This window comes from Mycteria americana, chromosome 1, assembly GCF_035582795.1.
Source record: "Mycteria americana isolate JAX WOST 10 ecotype Jacksonville Zoo and Gardens chromosome 1, USCA_MyAme_1.0, whole genome shotgun sequence".
NCBI lineage: Eukaryota > Metazoa > Chordata > Aves > Ciconiiformes > Ciconiidae > Mycteria > Mycteria americana.
Genome location: NC_134365.1, coordinates 61,508,075 through 61,531,666, shown reverse-complemented (window position 1 = coordinate 61,531,666; position 23,592 = coordinate 61,508,075). Strand labels below are relative to the sequence as shown.

Genomic DNA, 23,592 nt, shown 5'->3' with positions numbered 1-23,592 from the left:
CTTTGGAAAGATTATATAGATCCATTCTGTACATTATTTCTGTTATATATGCTTTGGACATTGTGAAAGTCTTACCAAGGCATTGCTGGCAGTGTCTGGCATTCATTGCATAAATCACGTATTTCACACCTCACAACTATCATCTTGGGCTTCTGAGCCCGGTGGTCAACACCACTGCACTGATCTGACTCAAATTCTGTTTTCAAGAGTTCCTCTGTAACCACAACAGGTAAGACTGCCTCCACATTCCCCAATGAAAGCTGAGAACAAGTATAGGGATGGTTCTTCCCCCACGCCCTTTCCTGTTCCCCACTGGAAGCATCCTGGGAAACACAACGTTAAGTAAGCAGCAATCAAAAAAAGGTGCAAAGAATATTCCCAATGTTTATTATGTATTAAAAATACCGCAAATAAGCCATACAGTTCATTTCACAGTAACCTAAACAACATTGTTCAAGAACTTGAGAAGTCAACAAAGAACAGTGCAGTTCCAACAGTGACAACAGTTACCTTAATGCCATGGGTCCCTCTTTCTGTGCCAGCAATTCTTTCCTGTTTACAGTGGGAACAACACTAGATATGATTCAGTATCTTATTTACCTAGGAGAACTCCTTTTCACCTACGCTGTTCCCACAAGCACACCACTTCGGGAGGTGCTGTTTCTAGGAATTCTTCTAATGTAGCCATGGATCTGGCTAGTGCAGGCTGAGGTGGGCATGATGCACACAACCTATTTCCAAGGTATCTGTGTGCAGACCCCTTTACCAAATCTTTGGATAAAGTTCAAAAGTAAACTTTAAAAGGAGGGATATTAGAAACCCTTTCCAAAAAGACAGAAAACCAAGAAAGCTCCATGAGAAAATTAACATCTAGAGAATTATGACACTTTTTCCTCACTCTCAGCCAGTTCCTAGAAGGATCCTTTGCTACCAGTGCCCCAGGCAGACACCCAGTGACAATGGTGACAAGAATCAGGCACCAAGTCCTGAATATGTAACAGTTCAGGTCACTGTCAGCTGTGTGAAAACTTGGAAATGTATACACCTTAGAAGCAATTCTGCTGATTTCATGGTGATTTTCCCCCTTGTGTGTTTTGGAGTGTACCATTATCGTTAGCATGCTTGCTATACATGGAACACGAGAGGTGCAATTTTAGTCCTTCTCTTTCCTTATTCAAATTTGTGATCATTTTTACAGAACATCCTGTATCACAGACAAATGAGGCCTTTCCAGGAAAGACAACAGCCTCCTCATGTAAACAGCCCAAAAAGACAACAGAAATAATACTGTATGCTCTTGAAACTAATCCCATCATTCAGATGTCCCTTCTAAGCACTGGTCTTCTACACCAGCAGCTGAAGATGCTGGCAAAGAAGCCTGTGATCACAAAAAATGAATCTTTCCAGCCACGCGGTGGAACACCTCTCTTGGGTCTTAGCCGCAGGCAATGCCACTTACCTCAAACCTTCCTTTTGGGGGGTTCAGCTAACCCCTTGTTAGCTCCTTGGTACAGATTAAGGACTCACAGAAATATACTACAGCTCAACTGGCACCTGGTACACTGACCACATGGCTGAGTCCCAAACTGCAGAGAAGGATGAGTTGCTTCAAACCTGGTCCGTGCTTAAGTTTACCCATCTAAACAGTTTAAGAAAGGGGTGTAGTTTTGTTCATTTGTTTCTTAGACCAAAACATACCAGTAAAATTCTCAGCGTGTACAGCAGTATGCTTTTCGTACCAGAACAGCTGTAGCCCTTCTGTGTGGGATATCTAGTGTCATAGTGTGAAACACCTTCATGCCATTACATATGTGCCCATGCTAACGAGGCTGTAGTGCCCTAGTTACACCACTACAGTTACAGCGGTACAACTTTATAGAGAAGATGAGCCCTTAGAAACTCAACCCCCAACTAAACTCATGTTTTCTTAAAAAAAAAAAAAACAAACACTACACAAAAGAGAAATAAAGGAAATAAGCAGAACTGCCTCTATTATTAAAGTATTCTTATTCTCTTTGGAGGTATCAAATTGCTTTTAAAAAGAGTAAAAAACTCGGCATACAAAAGCTATTCTCCTTAATCCATTATTTGCACAAGGAGCACTGCTGCCTAAACTTTTTCATGTATTTTTTCTACTTTCACAAACAACCTTTCCAGATCATTCCTCAGGTCATCTATTGAGCTCTTCACAGACTCCAAGTTGTTCTCATTATTTTCAATTTTCACCGAGTAGGAGACTAAACTATCCACTGCAGTTCTTATCATTTTCAAATCGGAATCAAACTGGCTGACAGAAGATCTCAGTTCATCTACAGAGCCTTCCACAGAAGAAAATTTTTCAAGATAGCCTTCAGAATGTGCTTGACCTGTCTGAAGACTTCCTTGATCCAACAAAGTACTAATTTGCTTCTGGACATCCTGAAGAGCACTGGAGGATGGCAGGTCACTGATGCTTCTCCTCAAGTTTTCCATGTCATTGTACAGTGAGGTCTGTGATTCACCAAGATTTTTCACAGCATCTGTGATTGAAGTTACATCCATATCTGAGATCCCCTGAAGAGCAGTAATGCTTTGTTCTAGGGTACTGAGCTTATTCTCGTATTCTGCCTCCTCAAAAAGGAAAGATTGCAACTTCTCACTGTTTTGAGCAGCGACAGAAGTTAGAGACTCCAGGCTGTCTTCTATGTCCCTCAATCGAGACTCTAGTCCTTCACTGTTCTTCCCAAAAGTTTCTAATGCTTTTCTGAAGAGTTCATTTTCTTCCCATTTGTTGAGGTCAGCTTTAACTTGCAGTAAATCTTCATCGAGCCTCTTAATGTCACTAGGGAGCTGCATAATAGAATTCTCAGCTCTCAGAACTTTCTCTTGTAAAGCTTTTAATGAAAGGTGTTCCGTGTCCGCAGCCTCTTTGAATTTCTCATGTTCTTGTTTGAGGTTGACTAGCTCTTTCACTTCAGTATAGACATCAGACTCCATGGAGTCTATTGTACTCTTCAAGGTCTCTATGTCCTTTTCTTTGGTTTTCAGTGACGCTTGTATCTCATCAAAAGCATCTTTTAGCACCTTAATTTCATGTTTATACACATCTGACTCTTTTAGTGAATCAACCTTTGCTTTCATATTGTTGATTTCATCTTGGCTCCTTTGCTGGACTTCAGTGAATACAGCAATGTTATCATTTATAGACTTGGTTAGCTCTGTTAGTCTCTCTTCCACTGTGTTCTCCAGAGATGTGAAGTCTCGTTCCCTTGCATCCTTCACCATGTGGATGCCATCAGACAAGTCTTTCAAAATTTCATTTTGCAGCTTCTGAAGCACTTCACTGATCCGGTTTATTTCACTCTCCCCTTGTTTAACAGCCTTCTCAGTAACCTCCTGCTTCTGCTGAGCAATTTTCATCATGGATTCAAATTCTCCAAATGTGGATTGAAGGGAACGCACCTAAAACAGAAATCCACATGGTTAATACCCACAATTTCATCCTTACCTACATCCTTACCCTTTGTGTCCAAGATCCTTATGGCCCTTCTTACCATATGAAATGATCACCTTGCAATCCTTCATGCTGCCTACCTGAGGTGACCCTATGGCATACAGATATGGGAGGCACAAAAAGCCCAGCATCTAGACCCTTACAGCTCTATAGATACATACATCTTCTGCTGAGGATCTGTGGCCTCACTGACCTGCCACAGATGATCCAGGAAATCTGTCGCAGTGAAAATCAAACTCAAGTCTCCAGAGTCTGCATCTGGACCCCTGAGCCATCCCTCCCCTCTACGATTCCTGGTTCTATGGGCCACAAGCCTGTAAGGGAGGAAATGGAGGGGGAAAAAAACCCTAAAGAACATCTGGCATCAGCTTCTGAATACAGAAAAGCTGGGATTAGACTTTAGCAGGCAATCATACCCAAGGCCAATTCCTAAACATGAAAGAAGTTTCAAAGTAGACAAGGAAGAGTAACAGGAAAAAATAGGGGGAAAGGGGAGCTGGAAATGGCTAGGAAATGGGAGTAGTAATCATGACATTTTACTGCTCCTAGACATAAATGGGGACACAGATTTTTCTTGTTAACTATTTTTTAAGATACAAAACCACAGAAAGGCTTTAATGTTCTAAATACTTAGTAACCCATTATTCACACACATGCATACACCCACATGCTCTTAGTGAACAAGGGCACATGTATGGACACAGGCAGAGAACAAAGCCCTAGCAGCTGCCAAGTGGACTGACTTGCATCTATCTCAGGTTAATACAGAAAGTTGTTACCACTGGATGAGGCATGCTATTAAGCTTCCCAACTGCAAAAACTATAGCTGGTTTTAGTAGCGGCAAGAGGGAAAAGGTCAAGGGGTGAGCGGCAACCACATTAATTTACTCTCACATTTAAATGTAAGATCCAGGCACACCAATGCGGAAGCATATGTTACTTAATTTCGAGGCCAAGCAGAATATCAGTCTCAAGACTGTGGAGAAATCATTTTGTGCATGTGTGGGTTGTATTTTTTTAAACTTTGTAAAGCAATGCAAGAACTCCCACTGGCTGCAACAGGAATCCATCACGTAGAAAATACCTCAAGGCTTTGGCAGTATGGCAAGTGCTGAGTAATGCATGTTGCCTTGCCTCATGCTACTCCCTGTGTCTGAGGGGTATATTAATCAGTCATGCCACACGGGCTGCCATGTTTACTGATTAGATACACAGCTGGAGGGGTGGTTTTATTTTATAAACAGACGGAAGTATATTTTATATGTTCTTAGAAAGAAATATACAGAGCTTCCTTTTTTTTTTCCTTTTTCACTGAAGGAGGCTCCAGTAGTTCCCAGTCAGCCTCTGAACCAAGAAATTAATCTCAAAAGACCTAACAGACTTACTAATTAGAAATTAAGTTATTCACATGTATTTTTGCAAGACTAAATCCCAGGCCAAATCCTCCTTGGTTTTCATGGAAGTCTACACTGTGGAAGGACTGTAGAGTTTGGCCACAAGACTTGCCCTTGCTCCAATAGATCCCCGCAGTTTGAAGGATACCCATAAAGATTACTTCCTTTTCCCTCCTCTTATGTAAAAAGGTTTGTAATGACTTTCCATTCCTATACTTGTATTCTCTAGTGCTCACATACGAAACTAGAAATGAGCTGGGGGGGGGGAGCAGGTAGTACTACCATATGTATTGCAGCAGGACACCAGCCATTACACAGACTTACCAACCTCATTTTCATTACGTCTTAGCTGTCATTCATTCTGATTTTTTCCACATAGAGCTTTTTCTCTATCACTATAAATGGACTTCAGAAATCTAGAAAGAGAGCACAGGAAAGTTCTCCTCCCTCCCCCTCTTATGACAGAATTTATTTTCCTTTGACACATTCCAACCAAATCACTGAATTCGTATTTGCAATTAACCATCTTCAAATGTTAGTCTAAGAAAAGGCATCAGAAATGCCCAGGAGAACTCTCCAGAGGGCCAGGAGGTCTCCACTGCTGTAGGTTTGACAGAGAGCCATCCCACCCCCTGCAGTGGAAGTACTTTATACCTGCTCCTCCACTGCATTTGGGCAATGCTCATGGTGTAACTTGAAGCTATTCTCCTATACTTCCAGCTGGGCCAGCCACTTGAAGATCAGAGAGCTCTGATATAATAAAATGGTCTTCAGATTAGACCAGCTTCTAATCTGATCTGTCCTAACCAAGAGCCACCAGGGCCCAAATTGCACGAGAGGGGTAAAACTCACAACTTCAGAGTAATAGTTCATATTCATTACACAGTTGGTTTGTGTGTGCACCTACATGTGAGTTTGCCTGTTTGGTGTTCATGGCTGGTTAAGGTTTGAAACCATAGCCCTTGAAAGGTTTAACATCATAAATAGCACATAAAAATGTCTATAGCTAACAACTAAGTCTTCTGTAACTGGTCATACTATCTTGTGTTCAAATCACTAGTTCAAATCACCAAACGACCTTGGCCTCTCTGAGAATTGTGCTATATTAAAGACTAAACTTCCACATCATTTCCTTTCTCCTCCTACTGCTGATGTGTAAAGCAGATGAGTTTATATAACGCTTACTCCTGACAGGAGCTCTCTGCAGTAAAAGACCGAAGGGGAAAGCCAGTTCCACACAGCAGCCTGCACTGACAGCACTCCGAAAGTACAACGCAGGACCCTACACTTTTGTAAAGCAATGGTCTCCTCTCCCTCAAGTACATTCTTCTGTAAAGACAACACTAAACCACAGCAAGTAAAGCTTTCAAGGGTTACATCGAAACTCTGCGTGATCTCTTCCCCCGAATTTTATTCTTGCACTACTGGATGTCTAACATGGGCCATCTGCTATATGCAGGCAAATAGTTTCAGTTCTCTTTGAAACAAACTATTTATAAACTTCTGGTATACACCTCTCTCCTAGAACATGCAACATATACCTAGGATTTTCTGCAACACCACAGAGATGGAGGCAGCAAATTGTACCCATTCCTATGCTTGGAAGGGCTTATATATTACACATACATCTGGGTTCTATATTCATGTATTGTAATCTTATGTCCTGTATGTCCTGCCATTGCAATGTCTTCCTGCATACAAAGAGTCTGTAAAAATGCCTTAAAAACCAAGAAAAAACAACAACCCTTGCTAGTTCAAATCACAGCCCAGTTATCAGTGAGTAAAACCCCCAGGATTTAAAATTAGCTTCAGAAATGACACTATAGTTCTGCATTTTACAACCCTTTTCTCCCTTCATGCGAGTTTTCCTTTTCCTCCTGCTTGTCAGGGAGAGGAAACACCAAGACTGACCCTACAAACTCCATGTGTGCAGGCCGCCATGCTGCCAGGAGCACCACGGAACAGGCGGAGGATCTCTGCCAGCGCCTGTCCCACCGCCCTGTCCCCCCCGCACTGGCCAGGGCCCAAGCTTGCAGGGAATACAGGGAATCTGCACAGCTCACTGTGCAGAAAGCAGTCAAGCTGGGACAAGAATTTCCTTTTCTTTGATCTGACTCAGTCGTAACTTTACATACTGCTTTCCAAACAATTTACCTACTCCCTAGACAGGAGCTTGATTATATGTTGATGATATGCCTTCACATATGCCACTTTTTAAAGGTTTTAGGCACCCTAAGACATACCCAGATGGACAGTGCCACTTGTGAAACTCTAGCTTGGGGGCCAATAAGGCCTGAGTGAAAAAAAAGAGGAGGGAAATGAGCATTTCTTTTGCTTTGTTTGAGCCACACCCTTTGCCAACAACTTCACAGTGCTTCTGCAGTCCTGGACTGCCACCAACACCGCAAGTCTCACTCCCTCAGACAGAGGCAGGAACGTGGAAGGCAGAGTACGGCAGGAGCGGCGTTTCTGGCACGGCCTCTGCTGTTCGGCGATGCTGGCACAGGTTTTCTTTTCTAAAGCGCACAGGGATGTCGAGGCAGGATCCTGCCACGTCCAACCGCGCTGCCGCACCATCTCCCTTGGCACGCCCACCTGCCCGCTCGACGCGGCGACAAAGAGCAGCCCATCTGCCACGCTCGGTTTTAAATGATTTGCGACAGTCGAAGATATAAAATTACCGCCAGCAGGCTCTCGAAACGGCAGGTCTGCGCTTCTGCCAACACGTAAGCGTGCTGACTGCATTACATAAAATGGCTTCACGCCCAAGCCCTGGAAGAGCAAGCCGGGCAAAGAGCCGGCTGCGGCCGCCGCTGCGGGCTGTCCCGGGCGCCGCCCGCCCGCCGCGGGGTCCCGCCCCGCCCCGCCCCGGCCGCGCTCTGCGCTGCCTGCCAGGGATTTCTCGCTTTACCGAGGCCACGTTTGCAGGCGCTGGGAAGACCGCGGCGCAGACTCGATTTGTCCCTCTAATGCTATGAAAGCATCTTTACGGAGGGAGCACGGAGGGGGAGAGGCGGAGGGGGGAAATGGGACACGTTTGCTTTCCCGCAAGCCGGGCTACCGAGCGCTGCGCGGCTGCTGATTTAAGGATTGAACCCCCGTGGCCCCCCTCCAGCAGGGGCGGCTGCTGCCCCCCGCCCCGCCGAGTAATGCCGAGCGCCCCGACGGTCCCCACGCCCCATCCCGCCCCTTCCCGGCGCCGCCACCGCGGAGCGGCCCCGGAGGCACGGAGGCACGCCGCCCGCCCCCCGACGGTGCCCGGCGCCGCGCTACCTTCTGCACCACGGCGTCCAGGGTGGCGGCCAGCTCCTGCCGCTGCCGGCCGGAGGCCTCCCTCTCCCGGGCGCTCCGCCCGACCTCCTCCCGCAGCTGCCGCACGTACCAGCCGGCGGGCAGCGCGGCGCCCAGCACCACCGCGGCGCCCAGCAGCAGCGCCCAGCCGCGGCGGGGGCCAGCGCCGGAGCGGCCCCCCCCGCCCCCCGCGGCGGCCCTGCCGCCCCGGCCGTGAGCCGCCGCCGCCGGCTTCTTCGCCGCCGCCTCCTCGGCGCCGCCGGGCTGCGCGCCCCGATCGTTGGCGGCGGCGGCGGGCGGGCTGCCCCCCTTAGGGCCCCGGTGCTTGGCGGCCGACATGGCGGGACGCCGCCGCCGTCGTGCGCGGAGCGGGAGCAGCGGGAGCGGGCGAGGGAGGGAGGGATGGAGGGAGGGCGGGGGCGCCGGCCCGGGCAGCGCCGCGCTCCCCGCCCCGCCCCGGCCCCCGCCCCGGGGAGCCGCCACGCACACGGGGACGGCCCCCGTCCCTCCCGGGGGGAGCCGCCACGCACACGGGTTCGGCCCCGTCCCGAGGGAGGCAGCGGGACGGGGCAGCGGCGGCCAGGGCGGAGCGGCAGCCCCCGCCCAGCCCCGGGGTGACAGACCCTCTCTCCCCCGAGCGGGGCCGCCTCGGCCACGCCTGCCCGCGGAACCCGGCCCGGGGGTGTCAGAGCGGGGTGCGCCGGGCCTTCCCCTCTCGCAGTCCGCGGCCCCCAGGCGTCCCCAAGCCCAGCTCCGTCCCGCTGCCGGTTTTTAGTCCTGCGTGTAGTTTTGGTGGCAGAGCGCAGAAGGCTCCCGCCTCCTGCAACTTCTGTTTTGCTTGATTGTGATTTCGGCTGATAGGATTGTAGCAAGCTCCGAGAGCAAGGCGTGGAGAAAAAGTTGTGTTCTCCGTACGCAACCCACCGCCCTGTCTCTAGTGCCCCTAGAGCAGAGACTTGGCATCAGGCTGGTCCCTCGGGCACACAACAGCTGCCTTGACTGGCAGGAGTGCTTCTGGCCCGACACAAAATCCCCCCGGTTTCACGGACTCCTTTGTCTGAGCGCGCTCGGTAGAGGCTGGGAGCTCAGCACCGAAATTCCCCGCAGAGCTTTTGCACGCCGAGCATGCTCTTTCGCCTCACCACGTCGGCATGAACCCGCTGCGTTCATCTTCCCAACAGAGCATGTCCCGGCGCAGGACAGAAAGGCCGAGCAGGCCATCCCCTGCACCGCTGGCTCCAGCTAGGGCCTGCACAGTCCCGCCATTTCATCTTCTTCGTGCTCTCAATTTTTCTCCTGCTTGTAAGGAGGCAGATTGTATGGAGGTGGGAGCTGACTGATTTGGATATGCCAGCAAGGAAAGGAGAGTGGGGAAGAGGAGAGCAAGGCAGAGCAAAGGGATAAGGCGTTGGTGGAGGAATTAGTCTGCTGTGCATTGAATTAATTAGCGGTCATATTGGAGGGAAAAAATGCATCTGATTGTGTCATAGAGGATCCTTATTCAAGGGAATGGGGTGGGCTTGACGCTGCAATCTTAGGGCACTGGTAATAGAGGGCTGGGGGTGGGTACTCTTCTACATGGTGGAAGGGGGAGGAGAACGTGCGCTGCACCTGTGTTTGGGTGGGAGGGAGATATCATATGGGAATATCTTTAAAACTTCTTTTGAAAATCCCTCAAATTTTCCAGCATCACAAAGAGCTGCTTAAACCCTTTCCAGAAACTGAGTAGTTGTATCTTAAATTGTTATCATATACTAGCTTGTTTGTGGAAACTTGAAAAAGTACAACGTTAAGTCCCCTTCTACTGTCTGCCTACTGCTTTGGGCCAGGCTATAGGACAGATGATAGCGCAGAAACACTTAACCGTTTCAAAAATACACCTTGAATTCATCAGTATTGTACCTCTTTTTATGCCCTTTAGCCCTAACTGAACAGGTTGATGTAGTGAGTGTTGTCTGACATATATCTAACTGCTCTGCCAGGTCACTAAAGAATTTTATCATGTTTTGGGTCTAGACCCTTAATCACAGATGGCTTACAGGGAAGTGTTTTTTGTAACCTTTTATGTAAAGTTGTCTACACATGCACAGTGCAAGGCGAAGGTGTGTCACTGCATCTGATTTTTGTAACTATGGGTTACAATTCTGGAAGTGAGTCCTAATTTTTACAAGAAAGGACTGGGGCATATTTTCTTTTAGCCTCAAGAGGTACAGGCAACCTCAATTGCAGGCAACAGCAATATAGACTTTTTCATGTACTAGCTGATGGAGTACATTGCACTTGTATTTGCTTGGCCTTCTTCCGTTCTTGAGTTCCTTGTGCTGATGTCCTGTTCACTGCTCCCTTTGAAATTGGAAGCAAGACTTATATTCTCCTGTTCAGAAACTCTGTTTCATGAGTTGCCTGAAGATTCAAAGCAAGATGCATATTGGAAGTTGCTATTTCAGAGTTAGTAGAAGAGAGCTTGCAATCTGGTGGTGTCTGCATGTTGCTGGCAGCTTCCATGAGGCACTTGGACCCAGGATTCTGGACCTAGGACAGTGCTGTAACAAAGTGTCCAATGGGACAGAGTTTGTACTGGAGAATCCTAAAAACAAAAACCATGCTAAAAAATCTTCTCCACTGCTTCGTCCCCACACTTACCCACGTTTCAGACAGATATAGAATAGCATAGCATAGCATAGCATAGCATAGCATAGCATAGCATAGCATAGCATAGAATAGAATAATTCCAGTTGGAAGGGACCTGCAATGCTCCAGTCCAACTGCCGGACCAATGAGGCTACTCAGTTTCTAACACCTCCTTCCTCCTACCTGATAGACATGCTGAGTAGCTAGGGTATCAGGATGGACTCTCAAGTGTTTTTGAAAACTGCCTTTCATTTCATCACAAGACGATCAATGAACAAAGTAAGCTGATCCTGTTTTGCCCCTTTCTTTCACAATTATTAAGACCAGAGAGGCTTACGTGGTAGACTTCTATTACAGCCTCTGTCTCACATTCTCTCAGGGGGTTCGTGACTAGGATCATGCAAAGCAATAATGGATTTAGACCTGGGTAGACAACCAGGAATAATGGTAGTAGTTGCAAAAGGATTTGTTGTTAGTTTTTTTAAGAACAATGCAATGAAAAGTTCTTGGCAGTTGGTTTCCCCCTCAGACATGTTACTCTTCTTCTGTACGTTAATGTGTATCTTTCTATCTAAAGCTAACTTTAAAAAAGCCTGTATTCATGTTTGTATCTGTTAATATTCGCCTGTATTAAAGATCTGTGTGGGATGAAAGAAAATTCTGTTCAAGACACAGAGTCAATGAATGAAAATAATGCTTTAAAGCTCTACTGGGGCTTCTGGGCAAAGATCTTACACATGTAGCTTCAGTGTCTCTAAGACATAAAAAAATGTTAGTAGCAACAAGCTCTTTCTAGTTCTACACCTAGGCTGCTGAACTGCTAGTGCAAATTTGATTTATTTCTTTTTCGTGCTTTTATGTTATACTGAAATGCATTGCTTGCCAAGAGTTATTCCACGAGTGGAAGTTCATTACATTAATGTGCAAGCCATAACTCCTTGCAAGATAAAAGCTTGAGGTGCTAATGTATCTGTTTCTCTATTTGCTTACAGCAAGAAATCAAATCAAGTTTTGTCTTCGAAGACATTTTCTTTTGTTGGTCTTTCCTTTGATCCCCAGTACCTTCCTTTTTTTTTTTTAATAACTTTCAGGTTGGGTATTCTTCAGAGCCAGTGAATCTTAAACCCAGGCAGGATCACAGCCCCTGGCGTCAGCCCAGCAAATCCAGTTCCATTCAATACTTCTGCCAAGGTTTAGGATGAACTGAACTGTTTGGTCTGTACGTGGTGTTCTAGTCAGTAACTACTAGCATGGGTGATAGAAGGAGAATTTATAGTTGATTGTCTCAGGCATTCTGTCAGCACAATTCTGTCAAATGCACAGACCTGAGGGCAAAAGTCACTAGCTGAAGAGGGTGCTGGAGTGACTACAGGTTATGGACACCACAACAGAACTTGGTTAGCTGATTGCCCTGAACCTAACACGTAGCGGAGAGGTTGCACGGGGTCAGGAGGTTGTCTTAAATACATCCCAGAGGTGGCTGGAGCTGATATGGGGCGGGGGGAGGAGGACTTGCACTGAAACGGATGAGGAACCCTCAGAATACTCTGTCCTCCTCAATACTGTGGGAGTAGAAATCTTCAGCAATAAACAAAGCACCCTGGGAAGGCCAGAATAGCAGAGTTTCCCCAGTGAACATCTAGCCACAGCCTTAGCTGTCTCACACTTTATGATAAGGGGGATCTCAGATTTCTATTTGGGAAGGGCCTAGAAAGGCCAGGATTTGTAGCAGTACCCTAAGACCCAGGATTTTAGCTCTGAAGCCGTTTATTTCAGAGAGTTTGCCGTAAGAACTGAGCCATATGGATGTTACCAGAGACAATAATCAAGAGGATCATCAATGTTAAGCATCAAGGGATGTAAATGTGTTTCAGGCAGTAAGGCAGCATAGGTAACTGTCACACCATTTCTCCTTCTCCGGCTTGGCACTGACAAGGAAAATGTTAGCGATGTACTAGCTAAGGTTTTTTCTCACCAAGGAACCAATACAAACTATTCCTGACCAGGAGTACCACTCTACGAACAGCTTCTCATTGTATTTGACACCGTGGGTCAAACTCTTTATTTCCTGCGTACAGAAAGATAGACCACTAGTGCTGAGGGGAGTGTGCATTAGGAATTTGCTGAGGTGGTAAAGTAGCTAGATACTGTAGACTGGTGCGGTCGGGGAGTTTACTGATGTACCATTTTCTCTCAGAAGTTTCAATATTCTCTTTTGTCTCTGTGTGAATTTGAAGTCCAATACTTTGGTGGGGAGAAGTAGCAGTCATGTTTGCCTCTCACAAGACTTTTCTCCTTGGAATACAGGAAACTCCACAGAAGAACAAGCTGAGAAAGCATCCTTACACCTGCCTCATAGACTTTTTGTCTGACTCTTGAGCCTATTATCAAATCTGGGCCTAATGGTCTCAGTCAAGCCAGAGTCTTAACATCCATCTGTTAGTGCTAAAGCCAGTCTGCCTGGCTCAGTTATTAGGATTAGGGCAAAATATCTTGTGACTTCAAGTTATGTTCTCAACTTAGTTGTCATGGGCCCTGGTGTAAACAATAACATGACTTGCCCTTTCCCTCTCCTCCCACTGTGTCCATCGGTTGGCCACATACTGGGACATTTCTGACCTCCGGGGGAAAATGCAGCTGCACATCTTACCCACTCAGTAGCTGTGTTGCTGTTTGCTGGATAAAGCAGTGCATTAATTGTAGGCTTTATTGTCTTTGCCAGTTTTACTGGTAACAGTAAGGAAAGGGTATGAACTAACTTGCTGCAAAGGCTGAGCACAAACTAGTCCTTCATTTCAATTAACAGTGCTTCTGTTGTGAAAGGCCAAGAATTAAGGCCAACTTGAGACACTAGTCAAAATTTCGAATTTGTACCGAATTTGTACCTTGTCATGGTTTAACCCCAGCCGGCAACTAAGCACCACACAGCCGCTTGCTCACTCCCCCCAGCGGGATGGGGGGAGAGAATTGGAAGGGTAAAAGTGAGAAAACTTGTGGGTTGAGATAAAAACAGTTTAATAATTGAAATAAAATAAAATAATAATAAATTGTGATGCAAAGGAAAATAACAAAGAGAGAGACATAAAACCCAAGAAAGACAAGTGATGCAAATGAAAACAACTGCTCACCACCAACTGACCGATGCCCAGCCAGTCCCTGGGCTGTGACCCCCCGCCAACCTCCCCCCTAGTTTTATTGCTGAGCATGACATCGTAGGGTATGGAATAGCCCTTTGGTCATTTGGGGTCAGCTGTCCCAGCCGTGTCCCCTCCCAACTTCTTGTGCACACCCAGCCTCCTCGCTGGTGGGGTGGGGTGAGAAGCAGAAAAGGCCTTGACTCTGTGTAAGCACTGCTCAGCAGTAACTGAAACATCCCTGTGTTACCAACACTGTTTCCAGCACAGATCCAAAACGTAGCCTCATACCAGCTACTATGGCAAACAATTAACTCTATCCCAGCCAAAACCAGGACATACCTGCATGTCATATGGAACACACAAGGACATTGATCTTCTTAATTGAGCAGAACAAATTTAAAGGCTGTACAATTATTTTCCTGTCTGACATTGCAGAAGACACAGACAATGAGAAATGTGTGACGTTTCTCTGTGGAGAAAATCTCCACAGTAGGTAATCTACTTCAAGATCCATATAATGACCTATAGCTTCAGTGTCTCTGGATCAGGAAGGAATTGAAACCAAAAAGGAGGTTAAGTGTTGAGTACTGCAGTGTCTAATTTATTCTTGGCCTTTGGACTGGAATCTTGAAGATGTCTTTGGTGCCTCAGCTATATATACAGATGCACATTTGAGAGAGAGAGAGAGAGAGAGAGAGAGAGCAAGCTAGGTACTTAAGAATCGGCTCCAAAACAGCTGGTGTGCTGTGGGAGAAGGGCACTGCTACAGCTGAAAAGAAAGTTGTTTTAAAGCCATCCCTTTCTGGAATTCCACCTCTTACTCCATGATGTAGGGCGATACCCCTGAGATACTTTTGCCTTTAAAGTTGCTCTTTCATATAAATATTTAGAAGCTAGTTTACTTGGTGAGGCTGGGGCATCCCTTTCCCTCCCTGTGCAAGCTAGGCCACTGAGCACCACAGGTTTCCACAATTGCTAGTCCACACAGCACACAAAATGGACCCTGAGTCACTGGCCCTAGTGTTTGCTGGAAGCACTCTTCATGCAGTTTTAGATGATATAGCTGGTTAATTAATAAAAAGCATCAGCAGCCATCACAGCAAAGACCAGAACTCAGGTTTCCCCCATATTTCAGATGGCATTTAAGCCAAAATGCATGTAAAGAATAATAATAAATAATGTCCTTGGAAGTGAAAACAGTCCTGTACAAGGCAGTCCATCTGTATGCCATCACAGACAGTCTTCTCCAAAGCTCTTTTGAGCTTCTCTCAGATTGTCGTTGCCATGTGACATGCACAAACTGGGGCAAAGTAGTGCAAACACAGTTATTTAAAACATCGTCTTCTTTATGGAAGCTATTGGATTAGGCTGTTGGACTTAATCCCATTTAATGTCTCTGATGGCTGGGCTCAGAGCGGCAGGGCTGACAGGTGCTCTGCATCGCTGGGAGCAAGCGCTCCCACTCGAGCAAGGCACTGGGCACTTGCGTAGCTGTCCTGGTTTCAGCTGGGATAGAGTTAATTTTCTTTATAGTAGCTGGTACAGTGCTGTGTTTTGGATTTAGTATGAGAATAATGTTGATAACGCACTGATGTTTCAGTTACTGCTGAGCAGTGCTTACACAGAGTCAAGGCCTTTGCTGCTTCTCACCCCACCCCACCAGCGAGGAGGCTGGGGGTGCACAAGAAGTTGGGAGGGGACACGGCTGGGACAGCTGCCCCCAAATGACCAAAGGGCTATTCCATACCATACGACGTCGTGCTCAGCGATAAAACTAGGGGAAAAGCTGGCTGGGGGTCTGCTGCTCAGGAACTGGTTGGGCATCTGCTGGTGAGCATTGCATTGTGTATCGCTTGTTTTGTATATTCTTTTATCATTATTATTATTTTCCCTTTCTTTTCTGTCCTATTAAACTGCCTTTATCTCAACCCATGAGTTTTACCTTTTTTTTTTCCTGTTCTCTCCTCCATCCTACTAGGGGGGAGTGAGTGAACGGCTGTGGGGTGTTTAGCTGCCTGTCGGGTTAAACCACAACAGTAGCCAAACTCCGTTCCCTGCTTTGAGCCCTTGCTTTTATAGCAGAGGTTGATAGTTCCTACAGCAGGCTTTAGTCTATGCAAATACAACATCTATCCCATATTGTCACACATGCTAAAGATTATTTGCAGGACGGGGAGCTCTGTGTCTTCATGATGAGCAAGGCTTGATTTAGTTAGCTCCTGCCTCAGACATGACTGCCAGTGTTTGCCCTCCATGCTTCCTGGTAGGTGAGGCAATGGTGGCACGTAGCTCCTGTGACAGGAAGAGATGATGACCCTGACAGGTACTGCTGGCCCAGTGGGTGCATGAAGCTGCCCGGTGGATGAGGTCAATACAGCAATAAGCAAAGCATTTATAATAATAGTGCTGTACTGCTTCATGCTGCGTTCCTCAGTGGGCGCTCAGCAGGCCTCCTAACACCACAGCCATGAGCAAGGCGGATGACTAAACTCGGCACAGTCCTGAGCGGCTCCCCTGAGGCTAAGATGGCGGGGGGTGGTAGTGGGGGGGCCAAGATGGCGGGGTGCAGCGGGCGCCTCACCCCTCCCCGTCGAGACACTAAGGAAACCAGGGCAGGAAAACTCGTGGGGGTGTATTTAAAGCTTCCTTGGCAGCGCAGTGAACGGAGACAGGCAAATACGCCCTGAGGTGCTGCCTCTTCCCCTGACGAGAAGGCCCACTTTCCCCCTCCCCCTCCCCGCCTCTGTGGGGCCGGCATCTCGGCCCATCCCCTGAAGCGGCTCCGGGGCGGGGCTAACGCCGAGGCCCCGCCCCGCGCTGGGGAAGGGGCGGGGTCCGTCCGGATCGACGCGGCTCTTCCGTAAACACCACCCAGCCCTTCCCCCGGCCTTCCCCCCCAGGCAGGGCCCATTCAGCGCGGGGGAGGCCGCGGAATCGTCTTCCCTTGTCAGCTCATATTTCTCCCCGCTTAGTGCTCGGCCTCGGGCAGAATGAGGAGACACGGGCTGTTTCTACGGGAATAGGCGCGGGTTGACCCAAGTCCCTCGGGCTAACTCGCCGTTGGCAGGCAGGAAAAACTTACGCGCCCCCCCGTCACCGGCAGAGATAGACGCGCCCAAGGAAGACACTAATAGTCCGGGCTGGGTATGTAAGTCCGGGGGGGCTGTTTAAAGCCCCGGCGAGCGCTGCGCAGGAGGGCCGAGTTGCTGCCGCCGCCGCGGGGCCGCGGTGAGTGACCGGGGCGAGCAGGGGCAGGGCTGCGGCTGAGCCGCGCCGTCTGACGGCGGTACTGTACCGCACGGCACACGCCCGCGTGTCTGGGCACATACAGGCGATGAGCTGCGGGGTGAGTCCGGGTCAGAGCTGGCCCGGGGGCTGCTGCCCCTCCGTGCGGTGGGGTGGCTGGGAGGTGGCGGACTGGGGCTCCACTCTGCTGCCCCGACGGGGCTCCCGCTGCAGCAGGTGTTTTTCGCAGCCCCTGCTCTGGATCTGCAGCGCACCCCTTGCCCCGTGTCTCCTGGGCTGTTTCTGTCCCTTAATGCCCGCTCTCTGCCGGGACGATCCGTCCCGGCGGGCGCAGCCGCGGGGGTTCCCCCCTGCAGCCCCACTCCAACAGAGCAAGGGCACCCCGGCTCCCTCCCCGGGGGACGCGAGGCCGGGACACTTGGGGGCGGGCAGCTGGGCTCGCCTTCCCCGGGGCTGGCAGAGGGAGGGTTCCCCCTTCTCTTCTCCTCCTCCCTTCCTCCCCCCGGGCCTGTCCTTGGAAACGCTGTTTGTTTTGGTCGGCGGGTGCCAAACTCCTGCCTCTGGTAACTGTTAAAAACATGGGGCCGGGGGAGGAGACAGACAGCGAAACAGATGGAGGAAGAGGAGGAGCCGCCGCCGGCGGTGCCGCTCCCCCTGTGCCCCGCTGAGGGGAGCCGGCGGGGGGCGGGAAGGGGGTCCCCGGCCTCCCCTCAGGGGGCCTGTGGCCTCCCGTCACGGCGTTGGGGGGGCGCGTTGCCGAAATGTCTGAGGTGAGGGCAGCTCCCGTGGCTGTCCCACGCACAGACCTTGGGGGACACGTACTCATCTCGCTCTTACTGACATATTTTTAAGTCTTCATCAGGAGAATCCTATGTGTAAAGGGAAGAGCTGCGGAACTAGAAAGCTAAAGGAGAGAAATGTCGGCTATAAGCTGTGAAAGATGAGGCATGAGGAAGTGCCGTAACTCTTAACAAAGGCTCTTTTCTGCTCCTGTGCCGTGAGTGCTGACAAAGGTGGAGTCAGTGAAAGGGAAACTCGAGCCCAAATGAGATTCAGTCTGTGCCACCTTGAAGATAGTAAGGATGTAAGCCCAGTAGAATAAACAAAGTTTAGACATTTATAGCGGTAAAACTGGACAGAGCACTTAAAAAGTGTGCATGGATGGAGGGACTTATTTGAACAAAGCAGGGCTGTGGAAAAACTCTTCTTGAAGATGGTATCTGAAGGAAAAAAAAAAACCCTTCCAAACTGTCTTTTTTTTTCCCAGGTGCTTCATAAAATAACTTATAAAGGAAGCCTTCAGGAATAAAAAGCGTGTTTGTGTTCTCTAAAACTAATCTGATCTTGCAGTCTTGATCAGTTCTAAGTGAATGATTGGGTTGGGTGATGCAGTGACCGTATAAGAGCAAGATGCCTTTAGGCATCTACAGTGTTGTATTCATTGCATCTTTACTAAAAACAATAATCCAAAACTGTCTAAATAGCAGCGGAAACCATGATAATTTAGTTCTTCCTTGTTAAATTAACTGGAAACTTGGGTTTTGTAAATTTAGAAGATATTTTTAGCTTGGTCTTCTGTTTAGAGTTTATCCTTAAAAAAAATTGCAAAATAGTACTGATTGAAAGAAAGCGAACAGTGTAATGAAGCCCACTCTGAAGGTGTCCAACCTAACATAAAAGTAAACATCAGTTATTTTTAATGCAGGAAGAGTAAAGCAGGTTGTAACCACAGGTCAACTCTTTAATAGAATAGGTAGGATATTAAGCTGTGTATTAAAACAACAGCCTAATATGTAATACCTAATGAACAACTCAAAAATAAGAAGGTGGTATTGTGTATTCAAGATGGTGAGTTACAAAGAGATTTTGGAAGGCTAAAGGGCTTTCTGAAATATTTTCATTTGGGAATTATATTAATCTAAACTTAAAATTACATATGAACTTGTCCTTTAGTAATTTATGAGAAGGTCTATGCTGTCTACAAAAGCATAAGGAAAAGCAGCTCTTCCAGTGTATGCTATGAAGAAAGGACTAAGTAACAGAGTTGTTTATTGTTGTAACTAATTAGAAAAGCCTTTTTTTTGTTTATTCTTCCCTTTGATATGCTCAATGAATGTACTTTTCTTTAAGCTTTTTAGCTGTCGGGCAGCATGTTTAAAAACTGTAGATGGCATATGTGGATTCTGCTTGTGTATTCATGTATGTTTACTTTGATGTGCTTGCTGCCTTGTTTATCTTTTAAACTTAGAATTTAGCAATAATGTTCTGAATCTGTAGAATGCACCCATTCTTCCTTACTATTCCATTTGAGGCATCCTACTAGGAAATATATTTACTGTGGCAAAGATTGCAGTGTTTTTTCAGTGTGTCATCTCCTGTTGCGTTGTTGAAACTTCTTAATTTAAATTAAGTCTGCTGAAGCACTCTACTGGCAACTCTGCTATTCGTATGTGCGCGTGTATTGTAGGAACAGCTATGGTCTCGGTACCTCAAAATATGTCATGGGTCTCTTTGAAATGCAAGTATTTTGTTGCCGAAAGATCCTTTGCTGGGACTAGTATGTAAAGACTTAATATATATATAATTTTAATTTCTACCTTAACAATTTGGTGGTCTTGGAAATCAAGATTGGGGTAGAAAATGGCAATGCTGACTTGCCTTCATGGCTGGTTTAGTACTTGCTGTCAGGAGCACCCTGCAAATCTGAATATTTGAATATTTATGAATTTGAATATTTATTAGAATTATCATACTGACAGTTAAGAGGAAGTACTTGAAATGATGATGATGATGTATAAATTGTGTGAGAATTTTGGTTTTTTAATGGTCATTTAATTTCTTCCATGTTCATAACACCTAGACTGAGGCAGTAGACGCATCTTGAAGTGCTCATACTAGGCGACTGATTTACAAGACCTTTTGGGCCAGTACACTGTTAACAACGTTAATCAATTCTTTCGATGGACCACATGCAACATTAACCTTTTGGAGGTTAGTTATTTATATATAAAGGGGTTTTATACATGATTAAAGCCTGGAAATAGGGTTCTGATGCAGAAACAATAGTGGGAGAGTAATACAAGCTTTGCAGGCTCTGTAGGGTTACTGTATTTAAGTGAGCGGTTCTACATCAAGAACCTGGAGCGCGTTCTGTAGGTAGGTTACTCGTCACAACTAGTTTCTAGTCAGCATCAGCTTTGAGATCTGTAACACAGATCTTAATGGAAGAAATAGTTTTAGTCTCTTGCGTAACATTAACTAGTGATTCATTTCTAATTGTAACTTAGACAAATACAATTTCCAAGTCAAAAATATCTCAGCCTTTTGGTTTTCTAGATTCTCTTGCAACTCTGTCTTGTTTAGTTGATACTATTTTAAATATCTACTTGTTTTCATTTGCTTGTTAGAAATTGTAAAATTGCTGTTCTAATAAAAGAGTTATGATGTCAAGGATCACAACTAACGCCATAAGTCTTGAACCCATGACCTCTATATCCTGATCAAAAGTCTCTCTTACTGGCTTCTCCAGTAAGGCAATAAATTGTCAGCTGTGTTCTTGCTGATGTGATTAATTCTTTTCACAAAACCCAGCATAAAACATTACATAAGGTACTAAAATGCATCCTCTTTCCTCTTGGGAGAGGAGGAGGAGGAAATGTACACTTAACAAATGTTAATCATCTCAATTAACAGGGGAGTACTCATAAGTTAATACCTCATCAAGTTATAAAGGCCTATTCAGGATGAGCTGGTACCTGAAAGATCTAATGCTCTAAGCTTTAACTAGGTGCCAGTGTAAAGAAATCTTCGTTCTTACTCCCTTTTGTCTATCTCTTGACCCCACAGTACATTGATTCACATAAGTACACACAAAGATCATCCTTTTGCTGCCAAAAGTGGCTTTTTCCAAGTTCAGCAGTTGCAAAGTGCAGTATTCCTTGTCTGCTGAAGTTGATGCAATTTAATCAGAAATGAAGTCATATTACTTAAATTTGCTGATGGAAAGCGTTGTTGGATATGTCTCTTCATAAAGTGTACTACAGAATGCTTCATGGTCATATGCAAAGATGGACAGCTACTTTTGGTATCTAGGCCAAATTCCTCTGGTGGTAATTACCACTGACTTCCAGTTTCTCATTTAAATATGATTATGAAAATATTTTTCACTTCCTGTCATACAACTATTAATCTATGCACTATGCAACTATTAAACTATTGCACTCTGCAGCTGTCCAAATTCTCTGCAGTTGCAGATTATCTGCCTGGGAGGCAGTTTCTTCATGTAGACAGAAGCACTACGAAGCATGAGACTTCTCAGTGCTATTTGTCATGTATGCTGAATGTAGTGTTAGAGGCTCAGAGCTACCATTTGACTTAAAACAGAAAATCCATCCACCCTCACCCCTAGGAAGGGTCGATCCAATTATGAGCAAAGACCCACCTAAAGCAGCAGGCCAGACTTCTAGCTACAGCCTGTCAGAAATGTAGTATTCTGAATTATTTGCCTGTTCTTCCCCAGTAACTTCTATATTTGCTTCAGAGTTATTACACTCAGTGCAGTCCATTTGTGGAAGGAAGCTAATTGCTAAACATCACTTGTTGGTGAAGTCAGGTCGGGGATGATAACATCATGAGATGCCTTTATGGATGTTGAACTTCCAAAATTCTGACAGCAAGCAACTTCAGGGGTTACTGTGGGTAGTCTTCTATTTCTTAAATATAACCAATTTACAGAGTGTCTCTAACATAACCATTAAGGTATAAAACAGCAGAAGGTACAAAACTTTCTTGCAGAACAGGTGTAGCTTATTAATAACTATGATTCTGCATATCAAGCCAGATGCTTTCTACAATGCCTTTTTAAGAAAGGCAACTATTGTTCTTCATTCACAATATAATGATCAGTATCTGACTTTTGAGCAACAAACAAAAAAAATAGTAAGTGCTGGTTTTATGGGAAGTGTATCTGTCTTTCCAGGTCTTGTTTACTGTAGCAGCTGAAGTGAATCAGAATGCCTCTCAATGATGACCAGAACAGTGATTCAGATTCTTCACGCCTCTCTGAAAGCACAGCTTCTTCTAGCGACTCTGAATATTCAAGACAGAGCTTTAACAGTGATTCTTCAAGCAAACCCAGTTCCCCAGCCTGTAAGCCTATTTTAACCTTACCTGCATTGTGCATAGGCAGATAAGGCTAACGTATCTCATTTCTCTTTGCTGTCGTGGGTAGAAGCTGGGATTCTGAATCTCTGTTTAAGAGTATTAAGAGAAAGGAATGGCTTTCTCTGTGCTATGAAGCAGCACTTCTCCTTGTGTGTGGAACACCACCAGCAGCTGTATCCGTGGGGGTCTCCCTGTGCACTTCTTCCCTTCGGAAAGTGTAAGAAAAGTGTGCCACCGTGGACATCCTAATCTTGAGCTAATCTTGATGTTGGTAGCAGTCTCCCACTCAACCAGATACAACTTTGTGCAAAGGGTGGGTTTCTTCTGTTTGCTCCGTACACTTAAAAATTAAATCTGTAACTTACAGATTTATAGTATTTATAGTATAACATTGTTACATGAAATTAGTCTTGAATTCACATTTTTTTCTTCCATAAATATTAGGATCAAACAGAAAACACACATTTGCACAAGGAAGGTATTTTGAGTAATGATAAATAAAACCTTGGTTAAGATGTGCTTCGTGTTCATATCTGTAAGCATTCTCAGATCACGCATACTTTTTAGCGTCTATGTAAGTGAAGTGTTACATTAAAACAAGCGTGTTAGTGGAGCTGCAATTGGCAGCTGGCTCTCTGTCTTTCTTTATTACCAGTCTTCAGAGGCTTAGTTCCAAATACTGAATTAAATGACAGAATTTGGGGGTTTAGAAACTTTGGGAACTTCTTCTTTCCAATGTAGAGTTTCTGTTATGTTGTTAATACTTATTTGTAAAAAGGGAGTGTAACTTATGATGCATCTGCTATGAAACATAAGTGGGGGGTTCTTCAGAACATTCCCTACAAGCAATAAAACCACAATATAGCCATTATGTACTCAGAATTATAATGGACATCTGGTATCTGTTATTGCCTATGCTTTTGGTCTGGTGGATTTTACGGAACAGTCGATAGGAAATCTGTGGAATGCAAGATCCTGTTTTAAAGGAAAAAAGATACCTTAGTTAAGATGCAGAAATATGAAATTGCTCTTCAAAATGTTAGGAGGCTTATGTGGTATTACCCACACATACACACCCCTGATAAGCTGGGAGTTTCCTGAGTTAGTGTTTTAAGAAGATATAAAGACCTGGTAATCCTAGGTTGTTTCTTCTAGAGTACTAGAGTCCACTTAGCAAGCAGTAAAATTTCTAAATTTTAATATTTTCAATTGCACTTACCAACTGTAGATATCTGGC

General features: G+C 45.9%; 2 protein-coding genes across 7 annotated transcripts in view; one reads left to right on the top strand and one right to left on the bottom strand.

Annotated features, from left to right (window-relative positions):
* TCP11L2 (t-complex 11 like 2) overlaps positions 1-23,592 on the top strand; it is a 68,999-nt gene that overhangs the window by 35,126 nt on the left and 10,281 nt on the right. For 2 of the 6 annotated variants that reach the window (XM_075502017.1, XM_075502008.1), the window contains exon 1: positions 22,201-22,572. In XM_075502017.1, the coding sequence (XP_075358132.1) occupies positions 22,485-22,572 (88 nt within the window). In that variant the 5' untranslated portion in view covers positions 22,201-22,484. Of the gene's footprint in view, positions 1-16,845; positions 17,091-17,860; positions 17,963-20,052; positions 20,184-22,170; positions 22,573-23,592 lie in introns of those variants that run through there. The other 4 variants (XM_075502000.1, XM_075501978.1, XM_075501987.1 and 1 more) reach the window with 4 other exon arrangements.
* Positions 1,932-8,610, bottom strand: CKAP4 (cytoskeleton associated protein 4). Its single transcript, XM_075501953.1, has 2 exons — positions 8,161-8,610; positions 1,932-3,441 (listed from the first exon to the last, which is right to left on the bottom strand). The coding sequence occupies exons 1-2, from the start codon at positions 8,515-8,517 to the stop codon at positions 2,110-2,112; spliced, it is 1,689 nt and encodes a 562-aa protein (XP_075358068.1). The 5' UTR covers positions 8,518-8,610; the 3' UTR covers positions 1,932-2,109.

Bases quoted from the DNA above. Each gene is read 5' to 3' on its own strand.
- CKAP4 (XM_075501953.1), bottom strand. From the start codon at position 8,517: ATGTCGGCCGCCAAGCACCGGGGCCCTAAGGGGGGCAGCCCGCCCGCC. The intron at 3,442-8,160 runs GTAGCGCGGCGC...TTTCTGTTTTAG, and splicing joins TGGACGCCGTGGTGCAGAAG to GTGCGTTCCCTTCAATCCAC.